The sequence below is a fragment of the Triplophysa dalaica genome, chromosome 2, assembly GCF_015846415.1.
Source record: "Triplophysa dalaica isolate WHDGS20190420 chromosome 2, ASM1584641v1, whole genome shotgun sequence".
NCBI classification, from domain to species: domain Eukaryota; kingdom Metazoa; phylum Chordata; class Actinopteri; order Cypriniformes; family Nemacheilidae; genus Triplophysa; species Triplophysa dalaica.
The window spans coordinates 552,501-574,946 of record NC_079543.1 but is presented as its reverse complement, the minus strand read 5'-3'; the positions used below and the strand labels follow the sequence as shown (position 1 = coordinate 574,946).

At 39.8% G+C, this 22,446-nt stretch overlaps 3 protein-coding genes across 11 annotated transcripts in view; 2 read left to right on the top strand and 1 right to left on the bottom strand.

The window, feature by feature from the left end:
* The first annotated feature begins 4 nt into the window (after positions 1-4).
* On the top strand, positions 5-2,286 carry LOC130437959 (NACHT, LRR and PYD domains-containing protein 3-like). 8 transcript variants are annotated; one of them, XM_056769689.1, is made up of 5 exons: positions 60-111; positions 395-510; positions 1,267-1,445; positions 1,611-1,652; positions 1,740-2,286. In XM_056769689.1, exons 3-5 carry the CDS (start codon positions 1,292-1,294, stop codon positions 2,276-2,278), a joined length of 735 nt encoding a protein of 244 aa, XP_056625667.1. In that variant the 5' UTR covers positions 60-111; positions 395-510; positions 1,267-1,291; the 3' UTR covers positions 2,279-2,286. The 8 variants fall into 8 exon arrangements, with proteins under 8 accessions (XP_056625636.1, XP_056625626.1, XP_056625667.1 ...); XM_056769665.1 differs by having other exon boundaries at positions 395-523; XM_056769698.1 differs by having other exon boundaries at positions 65-94.
* LOC130437034 (NACHT, LRR and PYD domains-containing protein 3-like) lies at positions 2,286-7,265 on the top strand. Its single transcript, XM_056768142.1, has 8 exons — positions 2,286-3,599; positions 3,713-3,970; positions 4,248-4,421; positions 4,503-4,670; positions 4,744-4,908; positions 4,980-5,153; positions 5,934-5,980; positions 6,057-7,265. The coding sequence occupies exons 1-8, from the start codon at positions 2,524-2,526 to the stop codon at positions 6,713-6,715; spliced, it is 2,721 nt and encodes a 906-aa protein (XP_056624120.1). The 5' UTR covers positions 2,286-2,523; the 3' UTR covers positions 6,716-7,265.
* A 2,845-nt stretch (positions 7,266-10,110) lies between these two features.
* Positions 10,111-22,446, bottom strand: part of lpar2b (lysophosphatidic acid receptor 2b) — a 13,980-nt gene continuing 1,644 nt past the window's right edge. Inside the window, exons 2-5 of one of the 2 annotated variants that reach the window (XM_056769387.1) lie at positions 19,839-20,332; positions 16,729-17,143; positions 12,814-13,070; positions 10,111-10,487 (exon numbers count right to left, since the gene is read on the bottom strand). In XM_056769387.1, coding sequence (XP_056625365.1) covers positions 10,389-10,487; positions 12,814-13,070; positions 16,729-17,143; positions 19,839-20,168 — 1,101 coding nt within the window. In that variant the 5' untranslated portion in view covers positions 20,169-20,332 and the 3' untranslated portion in view covers positions 10,111-10,388. Of the gene's footprint in view, positions 10,488-12,813; positions 13,071-15,207; positions 15,293-16,728; positions 17,144-19,838; positions 20,333-22,446 lie in introns of those variants that run through there. The other variant, XM_056769397.1, reaches the window with a different exon arrangement.

The window sequence follows — 22,446 nt, the reverse complement described above, 5'->3', positions numbered from 1 at the left end:
CTGCAGCCAATCGCGTGCTAGAGAGGGCGGATGTAAAGAAGGAAAGAAACATCATGAGTGAATTCGATTGGCTGTCGATCAATCCTGTCTCAAGGTAAAGTTGTAAAAAAGGTAAAACGATCGTTTACATTTCCATACATTGCATTATAGTTCATGTAGATTACGTGTAGTGCTACATTGACTATTTTATTGATGTTTCTGGAGTTCAATGGGAATGTGAGAAATGAGAATGAATCATTACTCATAAAACTGTTGAACATACGGAAGTTGTTTGGCGCCTCAGTATTTTCAGACTGATGTATGTAGTTTAGGATGAATACAAGTTTCGTAACGGATAGTGAGGTAAACTCAAACATAACGTTCGGATGTTTTATTCGCGCATAAATCTCATCAGGGAAGCAGAAATGATGTTGCGCTCGGTAGAAGAAATGTGCGCAGATAATGTGACAGCTGACTGAAGACATCCGCCATCATCCTGTCACCCCCATCGATCACTGACTGACAGCACAGGTGTGTCTGCTAAGTAAGTGATAATGTACAGACAGAAATAATCCTCGACTGTGTGTTCAGTGGAGGGTCTTGTGTCTCACTGAAGGGGCTCGTTTCTGCGATAACACCCGGCTGCTTGTACATTATTCCGCTTATTACAAGGCTACATGCCACATGAGAAAAAAACTGGACATGAAATGTGAATTTGAAATATTTTATTAACTCATGTTGACCTTCCTTTTGGTTTTAAGGGAAGAATCGACGATTTGGTTTAAACATTTGTAAATATAATGTCATTTATGACATATATATATATATATATATATATATATATATAGTCAATTTGACAGCAAAACCTGCCATTTGTTATTAAATGTAACAGATTGTTTTCTGGGAATAACGAACCTGCGAATGTCGCGACTACAGGCCAATCAGAATCAAGCATTCCAACGAGCTGTATAACAAAGATCTGGAAAACATCCGATAAACGTCTTCGAAATATAATTATTATTGTGTAACCTGATACAATCATCTGGCAGACGCCTATTTGATGCAAGGCCTTTTTACGGGTTGATTGATCCGCAATACTAAGATGTCTGCTGTCGGATGTCATATAGAACTTTAGAAGACGTCTGTAAAATGTTTAGAACGGATGTAAAACTGCCCTTTCAGAGATGTTTATCAGATGTTTTTACAAAGCAGATGTTTTCCAGTTCTTTATGTGACATGTCTGGGTAGTCAAAAGTAGTAAAGGACTGATCTCTTAAACTCTTACAGCTCACACCCAATTCCTGATGAAAACATGGAGGAACGTCCAGAGCGTCTGAGTGATTCTCTGTCTCATACAGCTTCTGTGGTGGCCAGTACCGGTGGCATCGCTAACGTTCCTCAGGTGGTTGGGTGTCAGGTGACAGGATCAGTTAACATCAACATCACAACACGCGTGGAGGCGTCAGGTGAGAAGTGTTTACAGCTTTATTTTTGTTCACTAGTTTTTTTTTAGAAACCAACACCTATTAAGAAGAATCAAGCGTAAATAACACAAACTCCACTCAGGAGAGAATCACGATCTGTCAAGTTGTAGCTGTCATTGCTCTGACCCTCTTGTGTTTGTGTCTTAGCAGTGAACAGCGAGCAGTCTCAACATGCAGATTCATTCAGAGGTAATGCCAGAAAACATGTCAGTATCATTATGAAATGATTCTGTGGTAAACAACTTTTCTGCTGATGTTTTTTTTATTGTTTTTCAGTCAAACTCAGTGAAAGATTGAAAATCAGTTTGAAGAAGAAGTTTGAGAGAATACATGAAGGTCTTGTCAAAAGAGGAAACCAGACTCTCCTGAACAGAATCTACACACAACTTTATATTACAGAGGGAGAAAGAGACACGGTGAACACTGAACATGAGGTCTGGCAGATTGATAACGTCATAAAGAAACAAGAGGACAGAGAAAAACCCATCAACTGCAATGACATCTTCAAACCGTTAGGAGACCAGACCGGTCATATAAAAACAGTTCTTACTAAAGGCATCGCTGGAATTGGAAAAACAGTCTCTGTGCACAAGTTCATTCTGGATTGGGCCGAGGGAACAGCCAATCAGGACGTAGATTTCATATTCCTGCTTCCGTTTAGAGAGCTGAACTTGATTCGAGAGCATCGCTACAGTCTTCACAAACTTCTGCTGGACTTTCATCCTGAACTTCAAGATGCTGAAACAAGAAGATTTATGACAAAAGTCAAGTTGTGTTTATATTCGACGGGCTGGACGAAAGTCGACTTAACCTAGATTTTGATCGTAGAAGAGTCTGTGATGTCAATAAAACAGCCGAAGTGGACGATCTGATCTCCAATCTCATAAAAGGAAATCTTCTTCCGTCCGCGCAGTTGTGGATCACCTCCAGACCAGCCTCCGGGGACAAGATTCCAGCAGAATACATCACACGTGTGACAGAAATCCAGGGATTCAACGACGCTCAGAAGGAGGAATATTTCAGGAAGAGAATCAGCGACGAGCATCAAGCCAGCAGAATCATGTCACACATTAGAAGAGCGAGAAGCCTCCACATCATGTGTCACATACCAGTCTTCTGTTGGATCACTGCAAACGTTTTACAGAAAGTGCTGGAAACAGAACCTGAGCAGATCTCTTCCTCTCTGACTGAGATGTACACACGCTTCCTTCTCATCCAGATCAATGAAAATAAGAGGAAATACCTGCCTGGAATCAAACAAGATAATCTACCTAACCTGCACGACTCAGATGTGGAGACTGTCCTCATTCTTGGGCGTCTGGCCTTTGAAAACCTGTTAAAGAGCAATCTCTTGTTCAGTGAGAAGGAGCTGAGGACGTTCGGCATTGATGTAAATGAGCCATCCGTGTGGTCTGCCGTCTGCACACAGATACTCATAAAGGAAGATTCCATGTTCTCAGAGAGCAAATACAGCTTTGTGCACCTCAGCTTTCAAGAATATCTGGCGGCGCTCTTTGTGTATCACACAAGTGTTGTGAAGAAAGTCAATCTGCTGAAGACTCCCCGAAAGCAGCAATACACTTTTTATGATGACTATGGCGACGAGTATGATCTACCTGGACATGAAGACCAAAAGACAGCTTCTGTGGAAGAGGAAAGCTTGCATGACTTCCAGAGATGTGCCATCGACGTAGCTCTGGAAAGCACCAGCGGACATCTGGATCTCTTCCTGCGCTTCCTTCTTGGCATCTCCCATGACTGCTGTCAGACATTACTAAAGTCCTTTCAGCTAACGGCGGACAGAGGTCAGCTCGATTATCAGAAGACAACGGAGTACATCAGGACGAAGCTTAAAGAGGAAGACAATCGTAAGACTCCGTCTGCGGAACGATGCATTAACCTCCTCTTCTGTCTGATGGAGCTCGGGGATCACTCCATGATAGAAGAGATTCAGAGTTTTACCATCTCTGAGCTACAGAGGGGACAGAAACTGACCGCTGCCCAATGTTCCACTCTGGCCTACATAATACAGATGTCAGAGGAGGTTCTGGAAGAACTGGACCTAAGTAAATACAACACGACAGACGAGGGCAGGCAGAGACTGGTGCCAGCGGTGAGGAACTGCAGAAAGGCAATGTGAGTACTGTCATTTCTCTTGATAAACAACATACATCATATGACCAACAGTCAGGGACACATAAATCCTTGTTGCAGATTTTAGTAGATGACATTGCTTTTTAAATCTCCAGATTATCAGCGTGCACACTCACACAGAAATGTTGTGAGGTCATCACCTCTGCTCTTCTAAAGCCTCAGAACTCAGTACTGGAAGAATTGGACATCAGTTGGCAGTGTCTGCGTGACCTTTCACCTCTCTGTCGTGGACTGGAGAGTCCCTACTGTAGACTCCAGTCTGTCAACTTCAGTCATACCAACCTGGAGAAAAGAGGAACATATCTTCTTCAATCCGCTCTGTTTGGACCTCAGATTCAACCGCAGACACTGAGGTATTACGTACATAGATGCAAATTCTGTCATCATTTGTTTATGCCAGAGAAAAAGGAACTTCGTCTTGAAAATATGTTAACAGTGTCAAGTAAAAATTGAGGACCCTAACACAACTCCATTCTCTGGTCACTGTTGGATTCTTTCAAATGTCTGCAGAAGAATAAAGAAAAGTCCATGAACTGCCCCTTAGTCTATGAACCCCTTAATTAAACTGACAGATGAATGTCGATCTAAAACTAGAGATCACTTCAATAACTGGATTGTTTTTCATTGCAGAGTGTTTTCTTGCGGCCTCAAAGACGACTGCACCAATACTCTGGCATTAGCACTCGAATCGTCTGAATCCAGACTGACGGAGCTCAATGTTGGCTACAATAACTTCACTACAGATGGAGTCGAGCGAATCTCTCGAGGTGTCTTGAGTCCCAGCTGTGAGCTAATGAAACTCTGGTGAAGATCTTTGAGTTTCAAGTGTAAGAAAGAGACACAAGTTTCAAGCTTCAGTATAATGATAGTTTTGTCATGTTTTAGTATGTCCGGCTGTCAGGTTAGTGTGGAATCCTGCAAGCTACTGTCTTTGGCTCTGGAAGACTCATTCCTGGTTGATCTGGATCTGAGCAGCAGCTGGATTGGAGATGCAGGACTGAAGCAGCTCTGCGCTGGATTATCGAGTCCTCGCTGTCAGCTGCAGATACTGAGGTGACTGACATCCTCATCGATGATTCTGCTTGCTCACGACTCATCTTCTCATGCTCCTTGTTGTCATTCTAAGGCTCAGAGACTGTGCGCTCTCAGGATTCTCGTGTCTGTATCTGGCAGTAGCACTGAGCTGCTTCTCTGTCCTGAGAGAGCTTGATCTGAGTAACAATGACCTGAGGGATTCAGGAGTGAAGCTGATCTCTGCTGGTCTACAGAACAGTATCCTCAGACGTTTGGGGTGAGAAACCGCACAGATCTTGTTAAGATCTACGTCTGTTGCTCTCACTCACACCTGTTTTGTGTTTGTAGGTTGTCAGGTTGTATGGTGACAGATGAAGGATGTTGTAATTTGGCTTCAGCTCTGAGTTCAAACCCGTCACACCTGAGAGAACTCGACCTGAGCTACAATCACCCTGGATATCTAGGCGTTCAAAAGCTCTCTGATAGACGTGATGATACACACTGTGCTCTGGAGATACTCAGGTGAAGTTTTGAAAAGCACATTTTCCAAACATCATCGTTAAAATAAAACACGTACGATTCAAATAGTCATCTTATGAAACCAAATTCACTCTTAAAAATAAAGAGGGCTGCCATTCGTGATCTAAGTTCTCCCTCAGGCCCCAATTGCATTCGCATCGGCAAATGGAACTACGGTATTTTGTGACGTTAGCTGCTCTACAGCAACAAACATCAGAAGTTCGGCCAATCAGTGTTTGCTTACGTCGTGGGTCGTTGCTTCCCTGCTGGTTTGGACCCTGCCTCGGAGAATGAGCTGAAGTGTTCCTACAAAAAGGTTCTCTGGAACTAAAATTCCATCAGGTTCTTGCGGTGCACAACAAAGAAGGGTATTTCCGGCAAATCATTCCTGTGAAGGCCACTGTTGAAGAACCAGTTTTGATTCCACATAGAAGCATTCAGTCAAAGGTTCTTTAAAGAACCATCTCTATTTTACCTTGTTATCATCTGAAGAACCTTTTCTCCACAAAGAACCTTTTGTGGAACAGAAAGATTCTTCAGATTCTTTATGGAACCATTTAGACAAAAATGATTCCTCTATGGCATGGTGAAGCACCTTTATTTTTAAGAGTGTTGGTCAAAAAATGGTTGTTTTCGAAATAAAAACCAAAATGTTCCATTAATGGTTGAAAGAAATTGATATTCATTTGCTCTGTAAGTTTATTTATTCTTTCATCTGATATTAAATAAGACCATTTGGGATGTCGTCTCTTGTGATGTGTGATCTGATATTCTTTTCTTCAGACTGGATCATGTTGGACCTCTTCGAATCATACGGGGCCTCTGGAAATGTAAGAAATTCTCTGTGCTGAGACATTTTTAACACATTAGCATGTGTTCTATTCATTGTGTTATTTGTGATTGTAGACCACCATGAGCTCACACTCAACCCAATGACAACAGACTCAGCTCTGACGATGTCCAGCGACAATAAAGGGGTTGTTCGATTACCTGAGGGCCATTTTCTGTCATACGACTCGGACTCAGAGTCTGACTCGGCGAAAGAAAAGTCCTGGTGTAAAGCGTTCTGCAGAGAAATGCTGTCAGGTGGACGCTTCTACTGGCAGGTGGACTGGAAAGGCTTTATGGTTTCTATTGGAGTGAAGTTCAAGACAAAAGTCATGAGCTTTACTAAAAAGGTTCTACACCTTTGCTGCAGCAGCGGCCAATACGTCGCCGTGCATGAAGACAAGTTCCAGACTAGATCGATAGCAATCGGGGTTATGCCCAAGAGCAGCACAGTCGGGGTGTTTCTGGACTGCGCAGGAGGAACGCTGTCCTTCTACAGCATCCTCCCTCGTGGGCCAGTTCACCTTCACACTTTTCACACAGCGTTCAATGATCCGGTGTCACCCTACTTCGACCTCAATGCCACAGATCTGGAAATCCAACCCTCGTCGGTGATCATTCACACGCTAGATCCGAGTTCTGTCGTACGCACTTACATGTTACTGTTGCCCAAAGTGAAAGAAGCATTTGAATGGCTTTCCTTTGACCCATTCTCACGACGCTCAGCATGGCGCTAATGACACCAAAGTCATGGGTTCAATCCCAGGGATGGCAATATACTCAGGAACAGTCACTTGGATAAAAGCGTCTGCCAAATTTTTAAATGAAATGTAAACTGTTAATATGTGACGGTTAACTGGACAGAGTAAAGACGACATACTTTTGCTGGTCTACTGTATATTCGCCTTTGTCCAGAGCATCAGGTCTTGCTTGGTCCCGGTCATTATTCTTCTTGTTCTAATGAGCAGTATTAATGAAACAATCACATTTCAAAACATTATGGATTAGATTATGCATCATAGTTTTCTGACATTCTCATGTAACATTTCATGTAAATGTTCGTTGACATCAACTGCACTTCTATTTCTAATTTATTTTGTTCTTATTCTTTCTATACATATACACTTTATTGTTTCTTAAAGTCTAAAGTTGTATTTGTGATTTTAAATCATTTGCATCTTAATGATACGTCTTATTTCTCTTTTTCAATCATTTTATGTAAAGCACTTTGAATTGCCCTTGTGTATGAAATGTGCTATATAAATAAACTTGTCTTGCCTAAATCAAGCTTTAATGCTCCCTATGTACCGTCAAACCTCCATACTCACGTTACTAAAAGATCTCGCAAAAAACTCTACTACCATGATTAATTTTATCAGTAAAACGTTCTCTTGTGTTTTTGTGAAATCACTGGCAAAAGACAAGGTTTGAGTTCAACATCCTGAAGACCTGCTTATGAACATCTTTAGCTTCAAAGCAAAACTCTAGCTTCATCTGAATAACATAATCCATTAGGAAACGGCTCATGACTTGTGACACTGGTTTAACACCAACAGAAATAAACACAACATCTCTCTTTCTCTTTGTCATTAGCACATATAATCAGACAGAACTGATCCTATATTCATTTCTGATCAATCATTATAAAACAATCAGACATTCCTGTTACCTCAGACTCATTTAAAGGGATAAATCAGAAACAGGTTTGCCTTCATTGCTGTGAGTGTTCGTAAACGGATGAATTAATCGTGCGATTGTCTGTTTGTCTCTTGATAACATTTAGCTATTAGCTGAAAACAAAATGTAAACCTTGACTTGATCTTCTTTAGATGGCCGGTGATGTCATGCTGTAAACACCAATGAGAGTAAAGAGTTGAGATGACGTAATGTGTCTCCCGCTAGACACTATCCTGATCAAGTTAGTTTCACTTTTCATGTCGCCATTTTATCATTTCTGACTCATACGTGTTTGTCTGTACTTGTTTGTATTCTGAAATAAAACATAAAAAACGCTGTAGTAGTTTAAGTAAACAAAATCGTGTGTACTGTAAACAAGTTAGGCACAATGTGATCTTGATCTTGATCTTGCTGTTGTGATTTGTATACAAACATTTTTGCTCGCTCGCAAAGTTTTGGTACCACTTAATTTCAATAGGAGCATTTAACTAAGATAAGAGGCTTAATATCTGCAAACATTTTATTCTGCTGATTCTGGATTAAGAACTTACATCTTCTCTTTAGATGTTATGAACACATGTGAGAATTAGTTGATGTGGTTAAATGTGGATGGAGAATATTAATACTCTCCTCAGCTAGCACATGAAGATCTGGAGAACATCTGGTGTGTAAAAACATCTGCTAAACATCTTAGAAAGAGCAGTTTAACATCCATTCTGAATCCTACAGACACACTGAAGAAAGGATTATGTGCCTTAGTAGAGTTTACGAAAACAAATTATTTAAATATACTTAATATAATTATGTTCCTTTTTGGGCAAATGTTTTTTGTAAAAATAATGTAAAAATCTTGGTAATAAAAGCTACTAATTTTGGTAATTAAAAATCGAATTATTTTGAGGAATTTTAATTGAAGAAATTATTATTTAAATCCAACTCAATTCTATTGTGGTCTAATTAAGTTTACTTTATTATTTTGTGTTGAGACTACATCAACCCTTTTCGTAGATATAGCTCCCTTGGCAGTTGATCTGTAGTTCCCAGCATGCTTTGCGTCTGACTGCATAAGAATACAAATTTTCAAGATTAACAGAATGTTGACCGGAACAAAGAAAGACTTGTTTGTGTTTTGTTGATTTGATCTTTGAGATTTTTGGTATTGTTCTTAAGTTTGGGTTTTTTAAGTTGTTATCGTTGTTCAGAATAGTGCTGCTTGTGCTTCGGTTGAGGGAGGCACCATATGAGTCACTAAGTGTGTTATTTCACTTATGAAGGAGTAATGCCAGTACAGAGACCACCAGTCTCTCTTGGTTGACAATCCATCTTGAAAAAAAATGGTATATTTCAATATGAAAGTAAGTGATCCATGAAGTTTGAGATAGACACATGTTGTTGTTCAGAGTAAATTCTTTCTGTCTACTTTAAGTAACATTTACTCGATATTTTAAGAAAAACTAAATGTATTTAATAAGTATAATGTCCTTAATTCTGGTTAGTAAATTGTACTTGAATAAAAACTAAATAATATAAAATCCTCGTAACAATTTGCACAAATTTTTTTTCAAGCCAAATTTACAAGTTGTTTTTTCAATTCATATTCTAGAGGTCTATATGACATCTGACGTCTCAGAGATGAGCAAACTATGTCTTGCAGATGTAAATGCAGACGTGTGTCAGATGTGTGCATGTTAACAGTGTCATGACTGACAGCTAGTTAACATGTAGTTAGTTTTACTTCTAAAGTGCATGTTTGAAATGAAGTGAAATCTTGAAATCTCTTCTTTCTAGTCAGTTTGCAGAACAGAAGCTGGATAATCAACCACCATCGGCTCCGAGTCAAATCATCTGACACCTGCAGAAATAATCAGACCAACTATCACTTGTAGATGCTTTGGATGAAATGTTGACTCTTCACAATAGTTGGAGGTCGTTTATCTGATCAGTTATAACACACAAGAGACAAACACGTTCTGATGACTCATTCGAGTGTTCATGCAACTCTGCCAATGATCTTCATTTAATGTAAAACAGTGTGTGACTGATTCTGTTTTTTCTGTACAAAGCAGATACACTTTCCTCACATTAATAAACCATTCCATGTTAAACACACAGAACACTACACACTACAGTATTACAACACATGCGACCTGCTGTTTTCATTGATGTAGAAATACATCACATTATATTTTCCAGTATATCCCCATATATTTCCTTTCATATGGGCACCCAGTACACAGCAGCCGTTTACCTCAATATCACCGTCAACATCTTCACGATCCTTCACTAGCAGATCCAGATCCAGAGGTCAAGTCCTGTAGCTTTGACCCGTTCAGCTGGTCTTAATACAGTTATTCAGACACTCAAACTCATCCAAATGATTAAAATAATGCTAATATGTGCGATGAGGTGTACCGACACAAGAGATCACACAATGACTCTTTCAGCTTCTGTTTAATCAAACGCTATAGTGCAGATTCATAAAAAAATCCCAGTTAAAACGCTAAATATTTACAGTCGATGCATTCACAGTTTGAACCGACACGATCTCTACATCAAACAAACATGATGCTTATAAAAACCAACACTTGTTTGTGTCACGTGAGGCAGCTTTAGTCGGGACGCTCACTACGTTGACCTTCAACTGAACCTTTCACAAGACTGCAGGAAACGGAGTCCCAAAAAAATCGTGTCCATTAAAAAATATCCCGTTATGATGAGCTCAGGCCGTTCATCTCAGCTGTCTGTGGACTCCAGAATGTTCTCAGCGTCTCGAAGCACAACCTGGCCTCCATTCACCTGTTCACCGGGGTCACCGTCACGCACCCTACGAGCCTGAGAGAGAGAGAGAGAGGGAGAGGGAGAGGGAGAGAGGGAGAGAGGGAGAGGGGGAGGGAGGTGGGGAGAGAGAGGGAGAGGGAGGGAGAGAGGGAGAGGGAGGGAGAGGAAGAGAGGGAGAGGGCTGCAAATAACTATTTGACCTTATTTTCAAATCTTCAGGAGCACATGTGGTTGTCAGAATGTATAGATGACCTGAGGTGCAGAGAAGCATCTAGAGATACGTGCACTTCATCATAAACTCTGTGTAGTGCACGTATGTCTATAGGCCAAGCTGTTGCTTCACAAATCCTTCCAGAACATCCCACACTCAACCTATAACACAACATAAATTCACTCCGATCATCACCGATTCTTCCGGTTGTAGATGACTTCACTGAAAATTTAATCTTGAATTTAAGTTTAAACTGGATGTTGGAAGGAAACGCTGAATTAGTTTAGATCACACACTGGATTCGATTGGTTTTCAGATTTAGGATGGAGAACTGAAATGAAATAGTGTGATTCAAATGTACCAGCGCTAAACACACACAACCATTACAAACACCAAACCCAGCAGAACAAAGAGAGAAATGACAGAGGTGAGGTTTATTTCTCAACAACAAAACGCCTAAAACTCATTTCTATACAAAAATAACAGCACAACGATTTATTGAAACAGATGAAAGGACACACAGGGTTCAAGTCTTCTGTCTCTCCAAACATCATAATGAAGTGGAACCCAACCCTGGTCTTTACAAACACAGAACAATTATGTCTGTGTGTCTCTCGAGGATAACAAACACATGTTTACATCAAACCACAGGCTCATTTCACCATCGGACCATTATTATTTACACTCTAGATATTCTGAATTAAGAAAATGTATAATGTATTACTGGACCATTACGATTGTGTTGCTTTGCGTTTCTAATATAATTCACTCACATTAAATTGCAGCTTAATCCTCCACGCAAGTCAAAAGAATGAGATTTTGGGGAATTACTAACAAGTCATTTTGATCGAAATAATGCCCTGGCACAAGGACATAAAGCCCTAAAAATATGATTCATTACAGATTTTTTGTCATTTGCCACAAACAAGCATGAGTCACAAGCGTGTCACAGAAACACACGTTTAACAACAAGTGTCGGGCGATAACAGTGTTCAACAGAAATCAAATGTGCCACTCGCTCATCAGAGATATAAAAGAAGATTATGAACAAATAAAATACTACTGTAAAATACAGCAAAAAACAAGATTAAAAAAGAAAATCACGAGTGTGCATGAAGGATGTGGAAACTTGTGAATAAAGCAGCTTGCTGGTGAGTTAGCGGAATGTTAGCATGCAGTACTGTATCAACACAATACACTAAAGGAAAAAAATGGAAAACACAGACACCCACACTCTCTCTCTCTCTCTCTCTCTCTCTCTCTCTCTGTGTCTCTCTCTGTCTCTCTCTGTCTCTCTCTGTCTCTCTCTGTCTCTCTGTCTCTCTGTCTCTCTGTCTCTCTGTCTCTCTGTCTCTCTGTCTCTCTCTGTGCTGAAGTGGTTCATCCTGTTTGCTTGCAACTCTTGAGGTTTTTGTACAAACCACACTGACAAATGTGCAAATATTTATGATCAGTACGCGCACACACATGTACTGCACACATGCAAAACACGCACACACGCACACCCTCCGGCATAACAAACTGCACTGCACATCTGTTGGACTGAAACGCTGCAGTAAGCACCTCTCGCTCAATCATCAACATCATCATTACAACTTTCACACATCAGACGATCATAGTGGTTAGTGAAAGCCTACAGCAGGTGAGAGGTTAAAATGGAGGAGATCTGATTGGTCGTTAGATTAAAATGCAACTAAATCTACATACGACCAAAGACTCCTGCAGCACACGCTGTCTCCGCTGCACAAAATAAACACAAGAAAACAAACGTTAGACGAGACAAAGTAAGAAACGCAAACAAGGATTAAATCAGCGTGTTTGACGGTGTCAGAGTTTTTAGTCCTATAACGTCTCTCTGCACGTGTTAGTTAGCTGTTAGTAGCTGAGATTCGATTTCTAGCCGATCAGTTCCGCAAGCTTGGGTTAGTTGGCTGTATTTTGGGTGGTTACATTTTCGCAAAAACATTCAGTGAAACATTTTGATAGAACTTTTAAAAGTAACGCAATTCGTTAGCATTTGCTCTGTGCTTCGCTCCAAGACCATCAGTCTTTAACCACTAGATACACAAGACTGTGAATGGAGTTCTGGGGGCGGAGCTAAGCGGCACGCTGGAGGCCGGGTTTGACGCTGCTCTGGTGACTGTGGGTTCCGTTGCTCTCGGACAGTACCTCTTGATCGAGGGTGTTGAAGCGGACGCCCGAGTGCTCCCCCGTCTGGTCATGCCGCACACACGGGAAGCAGAGGATGCGCTTAAAGGTGTTCCGCATGTCCTTGTCTCGGTATGAGTAGATGATGGGATTCATGAAGGAGTTGCACTCCGCTAGCACCAGAAAGAACTTCTCATACTTCAGAACGGATGTTGTGAGATCCAGGCCGTCCAGCAAGAGAAGCACCAGACCAGGGGTCCAACAGATCACGAAGCAACCTGCGAGAAAGAGCACAGAACATCTGAAATATATTCACAAAATAAACCTAACAAGTCAACAAACGGCCGTGTGCCCGAGGGTTGGTCATTTGCATAAAACACGCCCAAACCGGCTCCATATAAGGGCATTCCTGTCACACACTTGAAGATTTTGGCTCTTTCGTGGTTGCTGGAGAACAGCACTATCAGCTTTTCTTCACGAACACAATACTGAAACTTGAATGTGTCACACACCCGCAAATACCCGCAGGCTGATGTATGAAGAGGAAGTGGAGAAAATATCCAGAAGATCTTAAGTCGGTGTGTAAGTGTGTGTGTGACAGATGTTTGTCGGGACATGCACAGAATGTCTCTCTGGAACGGTGAAGTAGAGCAAAGTGGAGGAGTGAAAACATGCCAGTCCGGTTGAACAAGTCCAGGCAAACGCAGTTCACTCCAGTGATCAATCCAGTGTGTGTTTGTTTGTTTGTGTGTGTGTGTGTGTGTGTGTGTGCGTGTCAGTGAGTTCCAGTAGACAGCTGCTTTGTGTAATATTCTCTAAACTTCCTGTGATGTTTGATATGAGAACGGGTGGTCACTGTGAAAAGCATGGTCAGCTTTTCTGAACACGAGTGTGGGTCTGTTTGTTCATTTGTGTATAACATCATGTCCTAACATCCTGTGATAAGGAATAAATCACAGCGCATCATTCAACACCGTAAATCTACAACAGCCCTTTGATAAACAATTCTTTCTTAAAGCAATGTGTTACTTTTATCACATTCATTACTTTAAGTGCAGACTCACGATGTGCATGCAATGTGATAAGACCCAAACAACCAATATAGACAAGCTCAGTGACGATGGAGACACAGATGATCACAGCATTAATAAATCTAGTAACAAATCAAATATTCTTTTGACCTTCTTTCAGTCTGTAGTTTAGTGATCTGCTCCAGTCCGGCGCCTCTGTTACTCGTGCTCATGCAGGGATCTGCTCCAGCATATATAAAAGCTCATTCTCAACACGTATGTCAGAAGTCAGGTTGTTTCTTAAAGCTGTTAATAGTTTTAATAAAGTTTAACTTCAGGAGACTCCAGGTGAAACTTGAGTTGAAATGTGGATGATGCTCGTGTGAGAGTGCTTTGATGTGACGCGCTTCTAGCTCTAGTTTTTGGAGACGCGTGAGGAGTCATCTTGACTCGCAGTGCCAAAACAAGCCAGATAATAATCTTCCTACTGTATACATATGATATAGCCAGGAGATAAATATGAATAAATAATACATCTGATTATCAGAACTTCATTTGATATCTTTAGTACATTTTAACTACGGTGAGAATTTAAATGAACTGTAAAAAATAAATGAGTTAAATCAATCTAAGAAAAATGAGGAATTAAATATAGAATTATAAGGAGATTGTTCCATGAAATATACCATAACCGTGAAATAGAATTACTCATTCTGTGAAATAGATATTTGACCATTCCGCCTGTCTCTATTAGAACATGTCAGAACAATTCACACATGTTGCTACAAATAACAGAATACTACGGCTGCACGATAACTCAACAGAAAACCCCACAGGGTTACGATTCACTGCAAGACACATTAATATTAAAACACTGATGGCGTGCCCATTTTTGAGAATGTCATGATTTTATTTATCTAAAGTTTTGAATGCTTATTTAAAAATTCCAGACGTCACAGGCGCGCAATGAATCTCAGGAAAGCTGAGGCTGTGAAGGATACATTCGTTCAGAACCAGGAGAAATAAGGTCACAATTTTGAGGCTACGTTTAAAGAAACTGAGACGGTCTTCCCCGCCTTCAGTCGCTGCTGTGACACATTCGGTCTTAAAGAGCAGACTTCAAAGGACACAGCTCACATATTGGGACACAACTACAGAGTTCCAGGAAATGCCTCCAGACATCTTTCCATCAGTGTTCTTCAAGCCTGCTCAGGTATTCTCATGATAATAAAGTCTGAAGGGCGGATCCCCCTCTGATTGGTCGTGGTCCAGATATTCCTGTGCGTGTGTTTACCAGAGGTTGATTTTTTTACCAATAACAGAAAAATCTTACAATGAGGGCAATTTGTAAATCCCAGTTTCCCTTCAGCGTGATATGCTCGCGAAGCGACCTGCGTGTGTTCACCTGTCACTGTTACGGACTAGAAGTATGTGATGTGATCTGAGAAACCCGTCAGATGTCGCGCTGGGACGCTGGAAACACAGTTCACCTATCAAAGTAAACCACATAACATGAAGAATGAAGGAGTATCAATGCACATTTCCCCCCAGTCCTGTGTAAAGTATGAAAAAGTTTTTTATACAATGTTCTCATGAGATGACAGAGCTCCCTGTCTGCAGCACCTGGAGTTATCCCCGCCAAAAAAAAAAGTCCAGACACTGCACATGATAAATAATGTAAAACTTGATTCACTGCTTATTAGTTGTTGTCCGTAACGTTTGTTAGTTTCCTTGTGTTGTGATAATGGCAGAGCTCTCGTTCTCGTTCCATTTTCCTTACTTTTGTTTTATTCAAACGGTTTTGTACAGTATTTTTATAGACTTCAACACTAGGAAATGTTTTTTTATTAAATTGTAAAGTGACTTTTACTTGTGATACTGGACTGTTGTGCTTTATTTTCATCACTTAACTTTAATCACGTTTTTCTCCAAATTCTGTTCCTGAACATCATAGCTCTTCAGTCGACCTCAGCCATAACTTTAGTTACATACACAAGATATGAGCAAAATACAAACTAATTTGGAAAGGGCTTGAATATGGTATCAAAAACTGTATATAAATGTGCACCATGTGTTGGGTTTTCTCAGATAACATAAACATTAAATATATAAATGAATGTAAATAACAACGGCTTCATTGGACATTCGGTTGTATTAAAATACAACAAGTTCTGAGACGCCAGTATAGCATGATGAAGTCACAAACATACTTATTACCCCCTAACGCCACCTTGCACCATAGTGACGGGTAATAATAGATTATGACGGATTTTTTACGAGCCGGTCAGTCAAAATGACGCACAAAAAAAAGTCTAGCGCAACCTCTGGTGTGTACGTTTGAAAACGCTTGTGCTGCGGTCAGACAGAGAGATGAGCAGCCTAATGCCGTCAGTTAAACAGAGTGGATGTAGCAGTGGATGATGGGAGAAGATGAAAAGAACAATTTACAACTTATTCGTGAATAATGTTAAGTTAAGACCTGATCCGTCCAAAAATCATTATCAATGCTCTGACACGGAGCCGTCATGCTACCAGGTTATGTCAAGCCCTGGTCCATTTATCTTGAGATCTTTTAAGCTTAAATTTCAGTTCAGTGAAGCACTTTAAGCACCAACACTTTTTCAGCAAGTTAGCTTTCTTGTAGATTTGTGTTTCAAATAAAGAACTTTGTGTTGACCAGATTGTTAGTTAATTGTTTACATGTAAATTTTGCCTATATGGAAAAAAAAAGGTGAACTGGTAAAATCAGTTAAATGCGATGCGGTCGAAATTTGGGTGCACCTAACTTTTATACTGGTGCACCTAAGAAAAGAAGTTAGGTGCACCAGTGCAACCAGTGAAAGAAGTTAGTCTAGAGCCCTGCATACAGTCACAAGAGATTTCATTGAAGTGTCATCAGATATGACCAAAATAGTGTCCGTCTTACCCAGAATCATGACGACAGTTTTCATGAGGTTAACCACCGTCTCCTTGTGTTTGACTTGTGAGGTGTGCTGGCTCATCCGGTGGGTTTTCCGCCGCACGTAGATGAAGATTCGAGTGTAGACGGCCACCATGACCGTAAACGCAGAGAGGTTCAGCACGGCCCAGAAGATCAGGTAACTGCGGCTGTAGAGCGGAGCCATGGTGGAACATTGAAGGATTTTACACATACAGTTCCATCCCATAGTAGGGATCAAGCCCATCACTACGGCGATGACCCAGATGCCGGCGATGAGCAGCACGACTCTGTGGTTGGTCATTTTACTGTGTAGCTGCATGGTGAAGATGGTCTGATGTCTCTCCAGAGCTATGGCCATCAGATTGATGACAGACGCGGTCAGACTGGTGTCTATTAAACCCTGAGGAAGACACAAGCACATTAACAACACAAGAAGAGATTGGTTCCAAAACATGTTTTTGTTATGTTATCATGCTTTTATTGTGTTAGTTAGATGAATTTTTCGAGTTGTTATGGCTTAAATCAAAAGTAACCAACTGCAATTTGATTGATATTATTTGAAAAAGGAAGTTCTCTTTGTGGAAGCAAACTCTCCACAAAGACACAAGACTGCAGGTCAAACCCAATGTGAAGGCTCAATATTTGTCATCTGTGTAGAGAACATGAATGCTGAGGTATCGGCTGATAAATGATCATTTGTAATGTTATCAGAATCGACTTGATATAAGATGGATGTATTCGTACCACTTCAGGTGCACGCTGCTCACGGTTCAAATCAAGTATAGTACTGGAAGAACATCTTCTGTTTGTTCATGAAATAAACATACCAGAAAGAACCTTGAAGTGGTGTAAAGTAGGCTTGCTCTATGATGTTTAGAGGAAAAAAAGACCAAATGTTACCTTGTTTTCAAATAAAAGCAGCTGTCTAGCACAACACATCTTACTATCAGTCTGGCGTCTTGAACGAGTTATCGCATTTAACATTTACTTCCAACTGATAACACGACAAAAAACATCTAATCCTCCAAATCATTTGGCAGTACAGATGCTTTGATGTGTGTGAGCCTGTCAAGTCTTTCCTGCTTATTTTACTAAAAGGTGATTGAATGGGGGTGCAGACTTGAATAAAAGTCCATTAGTGAGGGTTCTCCTACGAGGAAAAGATTCCTAAGGTAAGAGATTTCTATAGGAGCGTTGCAAAAAGTCTTTATACTTAGTATTCCACGATAGTTTGTGTCCAAACACGGAAAAAGATAAGCGGACTTGTGGACAATATTCGGGAAAAAAGACGACACTAAAGACGATAAAGCTATTCTTCTATATAAATACGAAAAAGAAAAAAAACTCAATCCGCTATAACGCATCAAACTGATTTTTTCTTACACTGAAAATAATTATTACCTGCCTTACAATGTTTTATGAAAAGAAGTGATTCAAATATACTTCATATAATGACGTTCCTGTTTTTAACAAAACAAATAGTTTAAATAACGTCTAGAGAACAAAATCTACTTATTTTGGTGGTTAAAGGCGGGGTGTCCGATTGTTTAGACAAAGTCAGGCTGAGAACCAAAACAACCCTCTAGCCAATCAGCAGTAAGGTGCACAGAGGATGGACGTCGAGCTTGACGAAAGCTAAAGAAGGGGGTAGGGGTGTTTTTGTTTTGGTGATTTGAACATCAACACCGGCTAAGACAAATTGGACATCCCCGCCTTTAAGATTTTAATTATTTTGTTCAAGTCATTTTAATTGAACAAATTATTAAGAAAATCCAACTCAATTGTATTATGTTAAACCCATTTAAATTGGTCATATTAAGATTATTTATTTTGTGTTGAGACTACATCAATCATTTTTGAAGATATAACTATCCTGGCAGTTGATCTGTAGTACCCAGCATGCATTGCTTCTAACTGCAGAAGGAGATTAATTTTCAAGATTATCTATCATTTTAAGTGTTGTTAAAAATTGTGTTGTTGATTTATCTTTGAGATTTAGGAGCGTTTTGGTATTATTTGTTTTGTAAGTGGTTATTGTTGTTGAGAAGAACGCTGCTTGTGCCTCGGCTGACGGAGGTTCAATATTAGTCATGAAGTTTGTTATTTCACTTATCGAGGAGTAACTGTGCTCCTACCAGTAGTTACAGTATAACTTGACCATCTATGTTGTAAAATTACATTTCATAAAAATAAAATTATTATATTTCAATATGAAAGTAAATGATCCATGAAGTTTGAGTTAGACACATGTTTTTGTTAAGTGTAATTTTTTGTTTGCTTTAAGTGACATTTACTTGATATTTTAACAAAAAGTAAATGTATTTAATAAGTAGAATCAACTTTAGTCTTCTTTGCAAGTTGTACTTGAATAGTAGCAGCAAATTTTACTTAAAACATTTAATGCAAATGTCAGAGGATTTTACCAAGTAAAATCTACAATTTATTTTTTCAGTGTACTCCTATATCATTAGTCTCATTTCATCTCTGAAAATGAGTGTGATAATTTTTTAAGGTAGAAAAGTAATTTACGCCTAGCATAACTGTTCTTAAGTAAATAATTATTGACACCCTTAAGGTTTCTTTTAATGAACCCTAAGGTTTCTTCCTGCATCCTGTTTCTCATTAACCTTACACCTAAGGGATTTCTGTTCGTGCAAGCGGGAACTGATTCAGAAACATAACGATGCTTTGACTCAAAGTGAATGGCAAAAAATGATTCAGGCTTCTTCATCGTTCTTCAAAAATAGCATTATTTTCTGAGGGAAACACAGAATGTGACTTTATACACCATCCACAACCCATTTCACTTGACCTCAGACACCGGGAAGGACACTATTGGACGGATATCACCAGTCAATTCCCTTTGTCATACAAAGACCATGAGCTGCGTGTGTCTTAGACATTAGGGATTAAGACGTAAATAGGGGTCAGTTTTGAGTTCACATTGACTTGAAGTATTTAACCTGGGAGTATTCCAACAAACACAAATGCTCGACAGCCAAAGTGTTCATGTGTTCTCCATGCAGGTTTTAACCCTTAAGTGTCCACACAACTAAACCACTTCATAGATCACACAACATCACCGTCGTTCTTACCTGACGCACAAACCACTGATACGTGCTCAGTTTGCTGGTCCAGGGCCCGGTGTGGAACATCAAATGCAAGTACGATATTCCGGCAAACATGTCCGCTGCCGCCAGATTTCCCAGCAGGTAATAAATGGGGTAATGGAACCTGCGATTCATGAAAATGGCCAACATGACCAGGATGTTGGCGAAGATCACGAAGCAACAGACAAACATTCCGAGAGAGACCACCGCAATGTCCTTGGACCCCCAGGATTCGCTGATATTCTTTTCGCTAAGATTGTAGAAAAAAACCACACTTCTATTGCTGTAGCAAATCCCGTCTTTAAGAGTGGCCATCTGGTCATTCAAAGAAAGTGCGACAGATGACCTGTCGGACCAAAATGATCTGATAGTTGGAAATCAAGCGGTGGGGTCTTCAGATTGCTGGTGTCATTTATTTGCGAAGACACAGAGCTGTGAATGTTCACCCAGTCAGTGTGATGTCAGTCTGGTCTATTTTCCTGCAAGGAGGAACAAAAACCATGTTAAAATGAAGTTCATATATATTTATAACATCAAAGCACACAAGAGAAGTGACATTTAATTTAAACAACAAGGGAAAAAAGGAACTTGTATACGAGTCATTCACACAAAACCACTGAAACTAAATGACATTATAGATTTGAATAATAAAACATTTAATTTGGTAAGACAGAAAATGATCATAAAAACACTACTAAATAGTGTTCCAAGCAACCTTAATTAGAAACTAATTATTTTTGTATTTTATTGCTTTTTCTGCTGAAATAATTATTAGAGTAACACATCCTGTTTGGTCCAAGTGTATAATATGTTGTAGTTTAAACAGAGCCAAATTTAAATAAAAAGAATTGAATACATTTTCATGTATAATAAAAATGAAGAAACAGTAAATGAAAAGTGTCCATGACTGATATTCTCACCCTATTTTTTTTGGAAGAAACATCTGCCAGAAATTTTCAAATGGCTACCAGGTTAACAGATTACTTCATAGTTCTCTAATAATAAAAACATAATATTCTCTTGTCATGCTGTGTACTTTATTCTCATTACTGATCCAGGTCGATTTCCGCATCTTAAAAACTGCTACATGTCTATTCTTCTATTTAAATATAATTCATTTTAATAATGCACTATATGATTAATAAAAAACTTGCTAGGCATCATGGCTTCTGTTTTTTAGCAAAACATATTTTAAGTGGTTACAGTAATGAGATTTAAGGGCAGTTTTTGTGTTCAAAAGTGTGTGAGACTGTCTGTAAAAGATTCACACATCCTCAATCTGGAAACTAACCCACGAGTAAACCACACACGTCAGAGTAATGTGAACATGCTTTAAAACCAGTAAAAACATTTCCCACAGTGAGTGCAGGAAGGATCCAGCGCTTGACTTCAAAACGCCTCTGCCAATGACATGCTGAGAAACATTTCAAACAGTCACTTCCTCATTGGACGCCGTGGCCTTCATCTACTGCAGAAAACAGACGGTTTCCAGTAACTCGCTGTTATCATCTCACAGACCCCCACACAGCCAAACGTCTCGCCTCAAACTTACATCTTCTGAATTATATGTCAACTTTGTGTTACCATTGGAAACGCGTAAAAATGTGATTACACACATGCAATCCATTTCTCAAACTCGAAAGTTGTGTGTTTGTTAAGTATAATCAACACAAACGATACAAGATGTCCAAGAACAACGAGAGCAGACTACAGCAATAAACACTCTACGCAAGTACACAAATGCCTGAGCTAGCACGTTGCAGGCGTGTCGTTTCATGACGCAAACTTAAACACTTGGATCGCCATGACAATAATAAGACTGAGATCTTGAGCAGGTATTGAGCTTCCATACAACCATAAAATACAACCACAGTTAATGCTAACACTTGCTATACGACATATGAAGTTCATTCAAAAAGTCCATAAGACATGAAAGAAGTTGCATTGGATGAAAGCTAACTTATGTGAATTCCTTTATGCATCTCACAGTTGTCACATTTTGTGTGTGTGTGTTTGCTTTCACTCTGGAATAATGGTTTTCTGTTGCACAACATTCCATTATTTTATGACTTCAAAAACACGGCTCTCTCAGTAATGTGTAAGAATGAAGACATCGCTCAAGCCTAGCCACAAACACATCAGCACATGTATCCATAGTGTTTGTGTGTAAGAGTCAGTGAGGTAAATCCAGACTTTGAGATCTTCAGAGAGTGATAAAACACACTCAGACTTCTAGAGGCAGTAAAATCCCAAACTAAGCCAAGTGACGGGAACGTTCATCATCAACCATTAAGACAGAAACATTCCTGTGAAATCACAGAGGACGAAGCGTTTGTGCGCTTACACAAAGTTGTGCTACGAACCCTTTTGTAAAACTCTTCAGAAAAGATTTGTGTGTCAGTTTGAGCAAAACCTCAAAACTCTGTTATGAGTTCAAGTGTGTCATTATACAGGCGGACACACCCAGCCCGTCTCTCTCTCTCTCTCTCTCTCTCTCTCTGTCTGTCTGTCTCTCTCTCTCTCTCTCTCTCTGTAAGGTGAGCCGGTTTAAAGAAAGCAATGCCAAGGTCACAATTTCCAGGGAACACAAGTG

Coding starts and splice junctions, on each gene's coding strand:
- LOC130437959 (XM_056769648.1), top strand. CDS start 54: ATGAGTGAATTCGATTGGCTGTCGATCAATCCTGTCTCAAG. Junction 95..1,266: donor TCGATCAATCCTGTCTCAAG/GTAAAGTTGTAA, acceptor AAACTCTTACAG/CTCACACCCAATTCCTGATG. Junction 1,653..1,739: donor ACATGCAGATTCATTCAGAG/GTAATGCCAGAA, acceptor ATTGTTTTTCAG/TCAAACTCAGTGAAAGATTG.
- LOC130437034 (XM_056768142.1), top strand. CDS start 2,524: ATGTCACACATTAGAAGAGCGAGAAGCCTCCACATCATGTGTCACATA. Junction 3,600..3,712: donor AGGAACTGCAGAAAGGCAAT/GTGAGTACTGTC, acceptor TTAAATCTCCAG/ATTATCAGCGTGCACACTCA. Junction 3,971..4,247: donor ATTCAACCGCAGACACTGAG/GTATTACGTACA, acceptor TTTTCATTGCAG/AGTGTTTTCTTGCGGCCTCA.